Here is a 13,451-nt window from a genome sequence, read left to right on the forward strand (position 1 = left end):
TTTTTAGTTCCTTTAGGGATTTTAGGATTGTGAGTCTATTAATTAATTTTTCCCTTTTCGATTTTTTTTTCTTTTCTTTACAAGATAAAAATTGGAGTGTATATGTTGGGATTTATTTCTTTTATCTGGTTTTAAGGTCTAGAGTCTATATAAACACCTGTATAGCTGTTTGAGGATGAATCCTCTATTCTTAATAAAGTTTCTTATTTTTGGTAAATCCTAGACAATGGCGGGTTTCTCTTTGTTTACGATGTTTTTTCTTCCTCCTTTCTCCGCCAATCTCCCTTCTCGTAAGGATAATCACTATCTTGCCCGGTGTCAGTTGGTATCAAAGCTGGCAGGTTTTGATTGAGGAAGCCGAGTGTCAGATCCTACAGAAGGACGTTGTAGTCATGGTAGGCAGGTTCCGATGGAGGAAGCCGAGCACCATGAAAGATGGTTGAGGATTGAGGATTTATTGGGGCAAGCCACAATTTAACCTAGCATGTAGTGGTGGTTACGTGAAATCATGAAGATTGTGTAGTACGTGGTCGAGAGGATCGACATAGAGACCTCAGGCTTTGAGTTGATCTACCCGAATTTTTTGGTACGTCACAATAAAGAATTTAGTTGATTGGATCAACAAAGTGGAGCGGATTTTTAACTATAATTAAGTTTCGGATCAGATGAAGGTGAAGCTGGTTGTCTTCAAGCTTAGAGGTCTAGTATCGGCATGGTGGGAGCACTTGCGACACTTACAAGACCGATAAGGTAAGGCCAAGATCAAGGATTTGGAGAAAATGATGAAGAACGATAAGTCCGAAGGTCACTTTCTTCTCTTTGATTACACTCAAACTTCATTCAAGGACGATTAAGTTTTGCCATAGAGAATGATAACTTCGACGCCCAAGTTGACCTTGACGGATTTGAAGATTATTTGGAGGAAGAAGTTGACGAGGTACTTTATGGTGATGACCCTGAGACTTTAATCGCTCATGAGGAATTTGACCTAGAAGAAGTTGATGAATTTGACACTTGCAAGTTGTGGAAGATGCTATAATTGAAGAGGAATCTCAATCTCAAATTCGAGATGAGATGACTAATAATCCAATTTACGATGAAGACAAGACTGAGTCAACTAGTGAGCTAATCTATGACGATGATGAAGTAGAAGAAATTGTAAATGCAGAAATTATCACTGCTTATGCGTGGGATAGGTTAAGTCTAGGCATAAGTGATGCTAGTGGTATCAATGGATGGACTGCTGTAGATGCTATGGGAAAGGAGCTGTTTGAGAACCAAACTCAAGATACGATTGATGTTGTAGCAAAACATGAGCACGACCATGTTGATTGTGAGGGGTGCGTTGATATCTACAATTGCCCTTTCCCAATTTGTGATTTCTGTCATGGATGAGAATTACATGAAAGTGGCGAGGTTGCTGAAATGGTGAGAAGCTCAAGCTTTGCTATTTATGGCCGCTATCAGATCTAGGACGACCAGCTGGAGAAGTTGGATGAATGTGAAGGGAATAAGTTCCAATTCAAAGGTGTATATGAGCCGTCAGATTCCATTGTTCTAGAACACGATCTGTTTCATGATAAAAACCAAATTGAAGGCAAAGAAGGCTTAGAGACAGATTCGACAGAGAAAAAACTGCAGACATTTAATGCAATAAAGGATATCAGTAACAAGCTTGAGGCGCAAAAAGATGAATGCCTTTCTCAGCTCAATGAAAATGAGATGCTGATAAATAAGTTAAAGCTCCTTGCTGATCACCATGTTTGGTCTGAGAAACAAAAAAAAAGGACAATCCGGTGCACGAAGCTCCCACCATGCGGGGTCTCGGGGAAGGATCCATTGTACGCAGCCTTACCTTGCTTTTTGCAAGAGGATGTTTCCAGGATTCGAACCTATGACTTTTTGGTCACATGACAACAACTTTACCGTTGCGCCAAGGCTCCCCTTCTTGGTCTGAGAAACACTTTGGCCAAAAATTACAGCAGAAGGCATTAGAACTTCAGCTCATTGAGCTCAAACTTAATCAACAAGAAGAGCAGTCAGCTAGGAACAAACACTTCACAGCTTTTGACAATAGAGAAAAATTTAAGATTACAACTAGCCTCTGATGAAGAGAGGTTTCAGCAGTTCCAGGATGTCATGCTCGTCGACGGATCCACGACGATTTCCAAAGTCCAGCAGCTAGTAGATTTTCTTGATTTAGGTGACGCTTGGTTTAGGGGTTTGGAAATAAGAGAATGGATTCATTCTCAAACTTTGTGTCTGGTTAATGGAAATGAAATCAAAATTTTGGGATGAAGTCCAAAAATTTGGGTATTGATGAACCCACCTCTTCTCTTGGGTTTTAATAGGAATGAGATGAAAATTAAGTTTTGGATAAAAATACCCTTAATATATTGGTTCAATTTTTCTTTCATTTCACTTTATCTCTTTTTGTTCTCTCTCATCATTCTTTCTCTCTCCTCATTCTCTCATCATACTTTCTCTCTTAACATATTTTCTCATTCTCTATCATTTCTTCCTATATTCTCTCTCATCACACACTCTCGTCATTTTCTCTCTCTCCATTCTCTTCCATCATACTTTCTCTTTCATCACACTCTCTCCCATTACACTCATTTTTTTTCATCCCACTTTCTCTCTCCTCAATCTCTTCTACCATACTCTCTCCTCATTTTCTCTCATCATACTTTCCCTCTCTTCATTCTCCCATCACACTCTCCTTATTTTCTCTCATCACACTTTCCCTCTCTTTATCTTTCCTAGCACACTTTCTCTCTCAGCACACTTTCTCGCTCATCACACTTTCTCTCTCATCACACTTTCCCTCTACTCAATCTCTCTCATTACACTTTCCGTCTCTTCAATTTTTCCCATCACACACTCTCTCATCGTACTTTTTCTCTTTTCAATCTCTCCTATCACATTCTATCTTCTCATTTTCTCTCACCACATTTTTCCTCTCTTCATTTTTTCTCATCATACTTTCTCTCTCATCACACATTTTCTCTCATCATTATCTCTCATCATATTTTTCTCTCACATCTAATTTTTTCTCTTATTTTCCTCTGAGGGTAAAAAAGAAAATTTCGGTTCATTCCGATTGAAAATATTCAACTAATCAAACATTATTTTTAAGAATAATACCCAAGCTCGTACCCATTCCCATTTCATGATACTATGATATCATTTCTATTCCGATTCCTAGAAGTGAACCAAACGCCACCTTAGTGTCAAATGATCTTCCTTCTGAGCTAAACCCTAAACACTACTCTAAATTCAAGAACGAGTTCTTTCAACCCGGTGACTGATGCAGGAGGATACGAAGATTTTTATTATTATTTTTAGTATTTTTTATTTTTTTTGGTATTCAAGGTCTTTTTACACTAATTATGGACGAACTCACTGTGCACATTCAAGGCACAGTATCGTGGTGCATGTTATTTGCAGATGATATTATTTTGGTAGATGAAACACGTGAAGAAGTAAAGGCTAAACTAGAATCTTGGCGGGAAACACTAGAAGAGAAAGGTTTTAAGCTTAGTAGATTAAAGACAGAATATGTGGAATTTAAATTTAGCAATATTAGAAGTAATGAGACAATTGTTAAGATAGGAGATGATGAGTTGCCCAAAATCGAGAGATTTAAATATTTAGGATCATTTTTGCAAAACGATGGAGGGATTGAGAGAGATGTCTTATATAGAATACAAGCAGGATGAGTGAAATGGAGGGGAGCTTCGAGTGCTTTGTGTAACCGTAAAGTACCTCTTAAACTTAAAGGAGTTCTATAAAACCGCAGTTAGACTTGCTATGTTATATGGAGTTGAATGTTGGGCTATGACTCGAGCACATGAGCAGATGATAAGAGTTGCAGAGATAAGGATGTTAAGGTGGATATGCGGACATACGAGGATGGATAAAAAAAGAAATGAGAGCATTAGAGAGAAAGTCAGAGTTCATCTATTGAGGAAAAACTCTGAGAGATACGTTTAAGATAGTACGGACATGTACTTAGACGATCAGTTAGGCGATGTGAAACTATGATAAACATGCATATCAAACGAGGAAGAGGAAGACCAAAAATGACTTGGTTAGCAATAATAAAACAAGATAAAATTTATTTAAATATAGATGATGATATAGTAGGAGATAGAGCTCAATGACGTAAAAGGATTCATATAGCCGACCCAATCTAGTGGGAAAAGGCTTGGTTGTTGTCGTCGTCGTCGTTGGTATTCAAGGCCTTTTTAGTATTTTAGGTATTTTGGTAATTTCTATCTTTTTATAGTGTTGTATTTTTAGTTCGTTTAAGGATTTTAGGATTGTGAGTCTATTAATAATTTTTTCCTTGTTTTTTAAATTTTTTTTCTTTCTTTACAAGATAAGAATTGAAGTCTATATGTTAGAATTTATTTCTTTTCTTTGGTCTTAAGGTCTAGAGTCTATATAAACACCTTTGTTTGAGGATGCCTCTATTTTTAATAAAGTTTCTTATTTTTGGTAAATCCTAGAGAATGGCGGGTTTCTCTTTGTTTTTGGCATTTTCTTTTTTTGTCTTCTCCTCCAATCTCCCTTTTTATCAACCCGCAGGATAATCGCTATCCTCCCTGGCGTTAAATTGGACAGGATGAAGGAAAGGAGAAGTGCTTCATCAATAATTGAGTTTGTTGCTCCACTATCAAGGAAAGCATGTAACATAAGTTCATGCCCCTAAATATTCAAGGCACACCGTGCACGAATGTATATAGTGTCCAATATTACACATACTAGGTGTTTTAATAAACATTAGATCTGTATCTTCTGTAAACACTAGAACTGTATCTTCTGTTTCCTTAGATGATAATACCTTTTCCTTTATCTAAGGGAGGAGTGTTTTTTTTTTCTCTAAGGCTTGCTATGTCAGTCTCAAGTAAATTTATTCGAGTTTCAAGTACTGATACTCAGAGTTTCGAGTAGTACATTTCTTATACTGCCTCGGACAATATGCACTGTAGTAATATGAAAGATTTGTGTTAAGCAAAGATTGGAACATTGCTTTTTGTAAAGTTTACATGTTCCTCTTTTATTGATAGAGGGGTAGAATCCACAAATAAAATAGGAAATGCTATCAGTTCCTTCTTTAAGTATTCAATCATGTGGGCATTCCCGCTGATCAGATCTTTAAGTCTGTTAAATTATATGGTATAAATTGGTGATACATTAAGTCAAAATCTTCCAACTATTCTTCTAGTTCAGTTAGATCTTGTTGAAGGTTTGTCATCCCATATTTTTCAGTCAGTCCATAAGGACGCTGAAGGAATGAGTTGACTAATGTATAATCTAATGAAGAAGGGACTTCTTCCAGATCCTCTACAGATAATAAAATAGATTGAAGGCGCATCTGATACATCAGATTCTACTTCTACTAAGTCTAGATTTGTGCATCCTTGCAGTTTAGCTTCTCCTGTTAGGGCATGCAAAACATGTTATAGTGTTGGAATAAGTCTTTTTAGGTTTGAAATTTGAAACATGTTTGCCTTTATTCAGATAAGGCTTCTTTCCCTTGTTTTTTTTTTAAATAGTTTTATGATGTCTAAACATAGAAAGTAGTAAAGTTAAATATTCCTTAACTATAGAGTTGTTTGGGATTAAGTGTATTTAACGAGTTGTTTGAGAAAACAGTTAAGTTTCTATCTATGCCTATGAGTTCTAATCTATGGTTAAAAAAATTGTTTCTTCTTGCTAGTATGTTATGTAACCAAGGAGTTGTATTTGTTATTGTTTGCCTTTCTAGTGTTGTTTTAGAAGAGCCAGAAAGTGCTTCAGGGTGCTTGTCATACTCATTTTGACTGTTCTGACGTATAAGTTAAGAATGTGCAAGTTTTTGGGAATTTTCTGGTAACAGATTTCCCAAGAGATAACTTGCTTAAGTGTTTGCTAGTTTGTCCAAGGCTTCCTTCCGGTCATTAGTTTGAGTAGACCCTTGGAGTTGTGTTATTATTAAGAATAACCTATTTTCCAGTAGTGTTATTCTATGTAGTGAAGTTAAAAGGGCTAGTATAGTATTGTTTTGCTTGGCGAAGATTTGATCACCTTTTCTAGTTAATTCAATCCTACAATATCTGTCTTTTTTAATTTTAGAATATTGATGTGTGTATTCTAAAGCTTCTTCATACTGAGTGTTTTAAAATCTAAGTTTGTTCATGTATACTTAATTTCCTTGAGTATCTTATGAAGAGCTATAAGTTCTTCATTGATTTGAGTCTTATTACTCGTAATCAAGTCCTTGAGTTGTAGTAATAATGCTTTGGGTTGAGCTTCCAGGCTTTGTGGTTTGTTTGTCTCGATTAATTTTGATAAGGCTAGTATATCCTATGCAGTAGGCATACTATCTAATCTTAAAGTTTTTCTTAAGGATTCTTGAGCTTCTTTAAGGTGGTCAAGATTTCTTAAGACTTCAGCTAATATCTGATTTTTCTGGACCAGACTGTTAGTTATATTGTCTAGGATTTGGAAGATGTTTTGTTGTTGGAATTCTAATGAGCTTACTAAACTTATAAGTCTGTAATGGAGTTCAAGTGTGAATTGTCAGTGTAGACAATGAGTATGAGTTTTGGTTTTAAAGTAGCAACCGTGTTTGTTTTGTTCTAAAGTGATGATCTTTCCTGCTGGATGTTGTAGAGCTAAGTCAAAATAATCAAATTTTCTGCGGAGAGTTAGAAGTCATATACTAAATGTCAGGTTTCTAGCATGACTCTGATACCATTTTTTTCTCTACACTTCGGTCCTTGTCCTAGTATAGCTTGAGTAGAACGGTAATGCACAACACTAAGTTTGGTATTAAGAAGATTTGATCACTAGTTAAAATGCTTATTATAATTTTATAATTTGTTCCAAAATTTTAATCAAATTGACCTTCTGATTGCTATAAGCTTATATTTGCTTGTAACATATATTATAAGATTAAAACTCATATGATTTCAAACCACTTGAAGCCAGGGGCAGACCCATGATCTTATTCAGTGTAGGCAATATTTATCACATCACCAACATAAAAGAAATTTGAAATCATTTTTTTTGCTATAGATATATGGACAAAACATTGTATGTAAAATGCACATGCTGGAGGTGATGATGAAGTTTGGCCTGAAAAGGGAGAGGTCGAGAGAATCCATGTCCTTTGGCCCTAGTGCCCCGACATCGAGCAACAAATGCTAGCTGTGCTGTTGTGCGAGGGTCATCCACTAGTATGAGTATTTAGCTCCGGTGATTGGACTGGGCTGGGAAGAGGAAGAGCCCCACTGCGGAGTCCTTCCTCCTCTGACTCGGGTTGGAGATTTGCTTTGCTTCCTTAACTTGATGGAGCATAGCTTGAGGGTTGGTCACTTGAACTTCTCCCTCCCACGCTGTGCCATCTAGTTCACCAACTGGCTGTTGTGATCGAACATCATCAACGATTTCTTGTTGGAGCGGAACGGATAGGTTTCAGCAAGCAGTCTGAATAGCTGAAGGTGAACACCAGGCCGTATTCATAGTCGGGGATGTTGAGGTAGTCCATGATCTTGGTTTTGACATTGTACTCCATCGTGTCTTTCTCAGCATCGGCGTATAGGGCATGTTTCCTCAGGTTAGCGGTGATCTCTGAGAGGTTGAATGCGGAGGACTCCCATGCCTGGAAGCTCTCAAGGTAGGAGAACAAGCTGAAGCCGCAGTAGATGAGCTCGACTTTGGCATCAATGTCAGCAAGGTGACAGTATTCATTGCGGGGGAGGCCATCGATGCGGCTGGACGACTGGTACTTTGGTCACATGGTGACAAACTTGGTGAAGGCCTCGTTCAGGGCAGTGATGGATTTGGTGGAGAGGAAGGCTCGCTCGACGGCGAGGGCGGTGGCGCATAGGAACTCCTGTTGGGCTTGAAGGTGGGCGAGCGACTGCGAGCAACTGATGGAGCCCTCATAGGGGTTACCGCGAGTTGCTCACACTGAGCCCATGTGAGCTCCGCCACTGCTTGAAGCCTGTTGAAGCATGCCAAGTGTTGGCTCAATATATTACTAAAATTGTTCCTTTTCATTGAGGATGAAAAACTCTACTAGAAAATAATACCTTTACCTTAGTGAAGACAAAATTTATAATGCTAATATATTTGATACCATTTAAAATGGTTTTATATCTATCTTTTTGAGAGGCATCTATTACGTGCAAATTTAAATCTATGCGTTTGATGAATATTTATGTTGTAGACAAAAAAAGAAGAAGAAAAGTAATCCTCTTTTCATGTCTCTACATGGAAGTTGAGATAATTTGGAAACTAAGGTAGTAATTAAGCTGTGTGCACATCAAACAAGTTAGGAAGAGAATATCTTGACTCTATAGGCCACAACTTTGCTGAGATGTCTATAATTTAAGCTCTATATGCTGCATTCTAGAGATTCAAAGGCAGGGTCACTCTGCCATCAAGCAAATGCTTTTTCTCTGCTACATTTTAGGATTGGGTTTGCAATAATCACCAGAGTCATGAATCCTTCATATGCCTCTCTTCCTTTTCTCTTAATACTATTAAGATTGTGGTTGCTTATTTTCATTTAGTTTGTAGAAAAGTTTTAACTTGAAATCTTTCCTCATATTATCAACTTGTTTGCAGATCTTTGCAGGGTAACTATTTGAGTGGATTTATTCCGCAAGAGTTAGGAAATCTTTTGGAGTTGCAGACCTTGTAAGTTTCTGGCTGTCATTTGTCTTAGCACATCTAGATATGTTTATCATAATTCTTTCTTTGAACTATGTATATGAACAATCCAGCAGCTATCTCTTGTGATTTGAAATCTTATACCTTGTTGGGTAGCATAATCGAAGCGTATCTTTTTAGTAATTTACCAAAACCTGATCAGTACAGATAATCTCGAGTATTGATTCTGCTAATGAGTATCATGTCGTGCTAATACTTAGCACACCTTGACATGTTACAACACAATGACACAAAGTGAATTCAAGTAACATTTTTTTCTTTTGTGTTATTAAAAATTATAATTCAATTGATTATCTAATTGTTATAACTAAACATCTTAAATTAAAGATGATTATAGGAGGAACATATTGAAGAAAAAGAAAATAAAATCATTTTTAATCTAATTACTAATTGATTCAATCTTATTAAAAAAATAAAATTTAAGTGAGAAGTTAAACGAGTAAAATTTATTTGAAATACTTAAACAAATTTAGAGTATCTAATTGCTATATTCTTATTTTCAATGTAAATAAGCTAAGTGACTGAGTATTGGAGGAATAAATTCATCTAAATTCATTTGAGCATACTATGATGAATGCCAAATCTTATCAACACAATACATCGTTGCAACTCTGTCATCATAGTTATGGACTGAAACTTTGGTATGAAATGCTAGTTCAAATTTTGCCCTTAGGTATATGGTTGTTTTATCTTCTTTTTCTTCATCTTTTTCATCTATCCATTTCAATTTACCACTGACTCCATGGGTTAACACTCTTGCATGATACTAAAATTCATACTATTCCATTCAAAAACTAAAACTTCAACTTCGACCTGATTTTCAAACCTCGCAAACTATCATTATCATTAGTTATATTGGTGAAAATTTGTCAAATAGAAGGAAGCATGGTGCCATAAAATGGAAGCCAATAGAGTCCTAATTAGAGAATAATGCAAGAGCTCATACTAGATGTTGATAGTGGGTCAACTGATAAAAAGATAGGAAGGAAAAGATGGAAGTGAAACAAAAATGTACAAGCTTTATGTGTAATTTTGTGATTCTTTCTCTCTCCCTTCCCGTTCTTGACTTCCACCCATGTAAACCTAGCCATAGAGAGAATTCTACCAATATTGTTTTGAGATCCAACTGGTACAACATCTAATTGGGATGATTCTAACACAATCTCTTGAATGTTGAACCAACAAGCCTTTTTTTTTTGATAAAGGTAAATTGTATTAAAGTTGATCAACACTGACCTGAGGAGCACTAAAAAATCTAAAGATAACCTTTCTAGACATCCTCTCAATGTTCGGCAGATCCCCTTTATATTGACATCGATTTCGGTTTTGCCAAATCAAATAGATCATACAAGATACACCCAAGTGACAGGCTTTGTTGAGCACGCTCCCTCTATGATATCGCTGTTGGAACGTCTCCAACAAGGCTGCCACTGTCCCAAAGCTGTGCCCAATGTGTAATCAACTTTGCGTCCCCATAAGGGTTTAATGACAGAACACATGAAAAAAAAATGGTCAGCCGTCTCGTGTGCCTGCTGTCACAACAGATAGGTTTTGCAGTCTACATATGACAATCTGTCCTAAGTGTGTACTTTGTCGTTTACAAACTATCACATGACTAATTGGTGCTTCGGCATAATGTAAGGCTTCCATACAATTACTGCCCACGCCTTCGTGCTACTCCGTGGCTTGAAGAAATCACATGCAGTAGCTCTGTGCCGCAATTCTGGATTGAACCATGAGCCCAGCATTGCTGCAGCCTGCTTAGCAGAACCAGCCCCTGTTGGACTATTTTGCGGATTTAGATAAGTGTCTTGATGAGGGAGTTGTCAGATGGTTTTGCTTGCTACTCCAACTCTCATATGTCAGTACGTTGGAGGTATTGGTGGTGAATCCACCGTACCCAAAGGGAGTCATTCTTTTGCTGGATGTTCAACAAGGACTTGGACAACAGTGCAAAATTCCATGTCTTGAGATCACGCAGTCCGTATCCCCCATCATCTTTTGCCAAGCACATGGTGGCCCGAGAGATGAGTGAATGCTTGGTGGACCATACAAAAGAGTGATAAATATCATATAATCTTGTCTATCACTTCACAAGAGATTGGTAAAATGGAAAGCCAAAAGCATTCGATACCTTGGAGCACTGTCTTCACCAATTTGAGCTTGCCGGCATATGATAAAGTTTGCTTGGGCCATAAAGTAAGTTTTTGCAGGAAAGCGTCCGTCAAAGGACCATAATTGCAGGTCCTCAACTTCTCCGCCGCAAGGGGAATGCCCAAGTATCGGAATGGAAAAAAACCTCTCTGAAAACCCGTGATTTCCCACAGTCTATTTGTTGTGCGGTTATCAATTCCAGCCATGAACAAATTGGATTTGTTGAGGTTAGGATGCAGCCCTACAGTTTGTCCAAACTGCCTTAAATAGTCTACCATCAAACTGATTGTTGGTTCATCGGCCCTAGCGAAGAGTAAGAGATCATCCACATACGTAAGGTGAGTGATACCGATGTCGGCACACATAGGATGATAGTGAAAAGCCGGCTTCATGGCAGTATATCTGAGCATTCTTGAGAACACCTCTAAAAGGAAGGGTGATTGTGGATCACCTTGCCTCAAGTCCCTCCTCCCTTTGAAGAATCTATGCATTGCTTCAGTAATATCCATCGAGTAGGAGACGATGATTACACATTCCTCTATCCATGTGACATACCACTTAGAAAATCCAAACCGCTGGAGTGCAGCAAGCAAAATTGACTAGTCGACGGAATCAAAAGCCTTTTGGAGATCCACCTCAAGTATACACCGTGGTGAAGTCTTCTTCTGTGTGTTCTTCCTCGAGCTCTTGGGAAGATGGATGTTCTCCACAATGGAACGGTCCTCGACATAAGCTGCTTGTGTCGGATCAATGATGTTGGTCATCACCTTGCGCATACTTCTCGCCAAGATTTTGGATATGATCTTGTACAAGACAGTGTAGCAAGCAATCGGTTTGTAGTCCATAACCCTCGATGCGTGATCTGACTTCGGAACTAACACGAGGAGGGTGTAATTCCATTGCTCGAGGAGCTGCTCTATTTCGAAAAATTCCTAGACTACCGTATAGACATCAGAATGCACCGTGGTCCAGTCCTCCTTGAACAAATTTGAGCCGTATCCATTTGGTCTTGGAGCCCGAACGTCGCCAATGTTGAAGAGGGCTGCTCGTATGCCCTTAGAAGAAATTGGAACAATCAAACCTTGCTAGAACCAACAAGCTTCTTGATTAAATCCTCTAAAGTTCATAATGAATTCATTTAACAATCTTCATTAAAGTGTTGATGGATGGGTCGCGGTGGGCGGCAATGGATCAGTGACAAGAGGTGCTGTGTTTACTATAAGAGAAAACTCACATTGAGGGAGAGAAGGGTGGAGAAGAGGAGGATTAGAGGGGTAACAGGTGGGTGGTGATGGATGGGTGGCAATGCAAACAATAGTGACGAGATGTGGGTGAGAGTTGCTTTGCGATAACTATGGAAACAATAACAAAAAGTCATGTGGAGAGAGAAAACGTGTTAAATAATAATTCTTAGTTTTTAAAAATAATACTAATCTAATTAAATATGATTCAATAATTGAACCACTCTATGTTATATATAAATTTTGGTTCACCTTTAAATTGACCAAAATATATTTAAATTAAGCTTGGTTTTAACCCATTAATCCTAATCACACTGTTTCTATTTGATAGGTTCCACTTATCCTTAATTTGACTTTAACTAGACCTTAAAATTTAAAATATTAATTCAATTTAGCTTAATTAGTATCTGTTTTTTTTAAAACATTTAAAATATAAAAATTTAAATAGTATAAAGTTTAGTATTTAACATTAACAAAGATATTTTCTTGTATTTTGACTTTTTTTTGACACCGAAAGATTTTGCAAGCAAGCAATAAAAAAATTAAGGTTCAACAAAACTATGTTAAACTTTTTCCATGTAAAATTAATCATATTATTATTAATAATTCAATTGTATAAGTATCAAAATCATCCGGCACGGTACAACATTGTACCAAAACCTTATCTAGTCAAACGTTGAAACTCTAGTACAACTCAAAATTTTAAACCTGGACACCACCTCCATCTCTCTCAAATTTGAAGTCGTATTGATGAAGGCTCAATCTACCAAATTTGAGAAGATGATTGATATTTAGAAGCCGAAAACGGAGATGGTGCAGTTTTTTTTTGTTGTAATGCCATAACTTAAGCTGGAGGAGAATAGACGAGCTAGTATCAATTGATGGAACAATGTTGAGGAAGTGAGAATAGCTACTCAACCTTGAATTTATTGCTAGAGAAGACGAAGATTACTTAAGAAATTGGATTTGATGGATCAAATTGGAATGATGGTAATAAACACAGTTGGCGTTATTTAAATGTTGGACACCTCAATGTTGAGTGTAGGAAGATCCATTGCCTATTACATAAATTTTAGATAGGCACCCAATTGGTTAAGATTCGTTGCATTCATTGCTTAAATATTATCCGATATCAGATGAAAATGGTGGATGTCAGACCAAATTGAAAGAAAATATGGAAGAAGTGGGAATAGAATAATTATCATGATTGCAGACCTCTTGCCCACTTTGTTAAATCCAATTTAAAAAGCACAAATATCACTCTTAAAAATAATTGAAACCTTTCACTAATTATTACAAATCAATGTGTTATTTTTTTCAAAATAG

General features: G+C 37.1%; 1 protein-coding gene across 2 annotated transcripts in view; it reads left to right on the top strand.

The window, feature by feature from the left end:
* LOC122028812 (LRR receptor-like serine/threonine-protein kinase FEI 1) overlaps positions 1 to 13,451 on the top strand; it is a 78,573-nt gene that overhangs the window by 14,176 nt on the left and 50,946 nt on the right. For both annotated transcript variants that reach the window (XM_042587728.1, XM_042587726.1), the window contains exon 6: positions 8,626 to 8,697. In XM_042587728.1, coding sequence (XP_042443662.1) covers positions 8,626 to 8,697 — 72 coding nt within the window. The remainder of the gene's footprint in view (positions 1 to 8,625; positions 8,698 to 13,451) is intronic.

The sequence above is a fragment of the Zingiber officinale genome, chromosome 10B, assembly GCF_018446385.1.
Source record: "Zingiber officinale cultivar Zhangliang chromosome 10B, Zo_v1.1, whole genome shotgun sequence".
NCBI classification, from domain to species: Eukaryota; Viridiplantae; Streptophyta; class Magnoliopsida; order Zingiberales; family Zingiberaceae; genus Zingiber; species Zingiber officinale.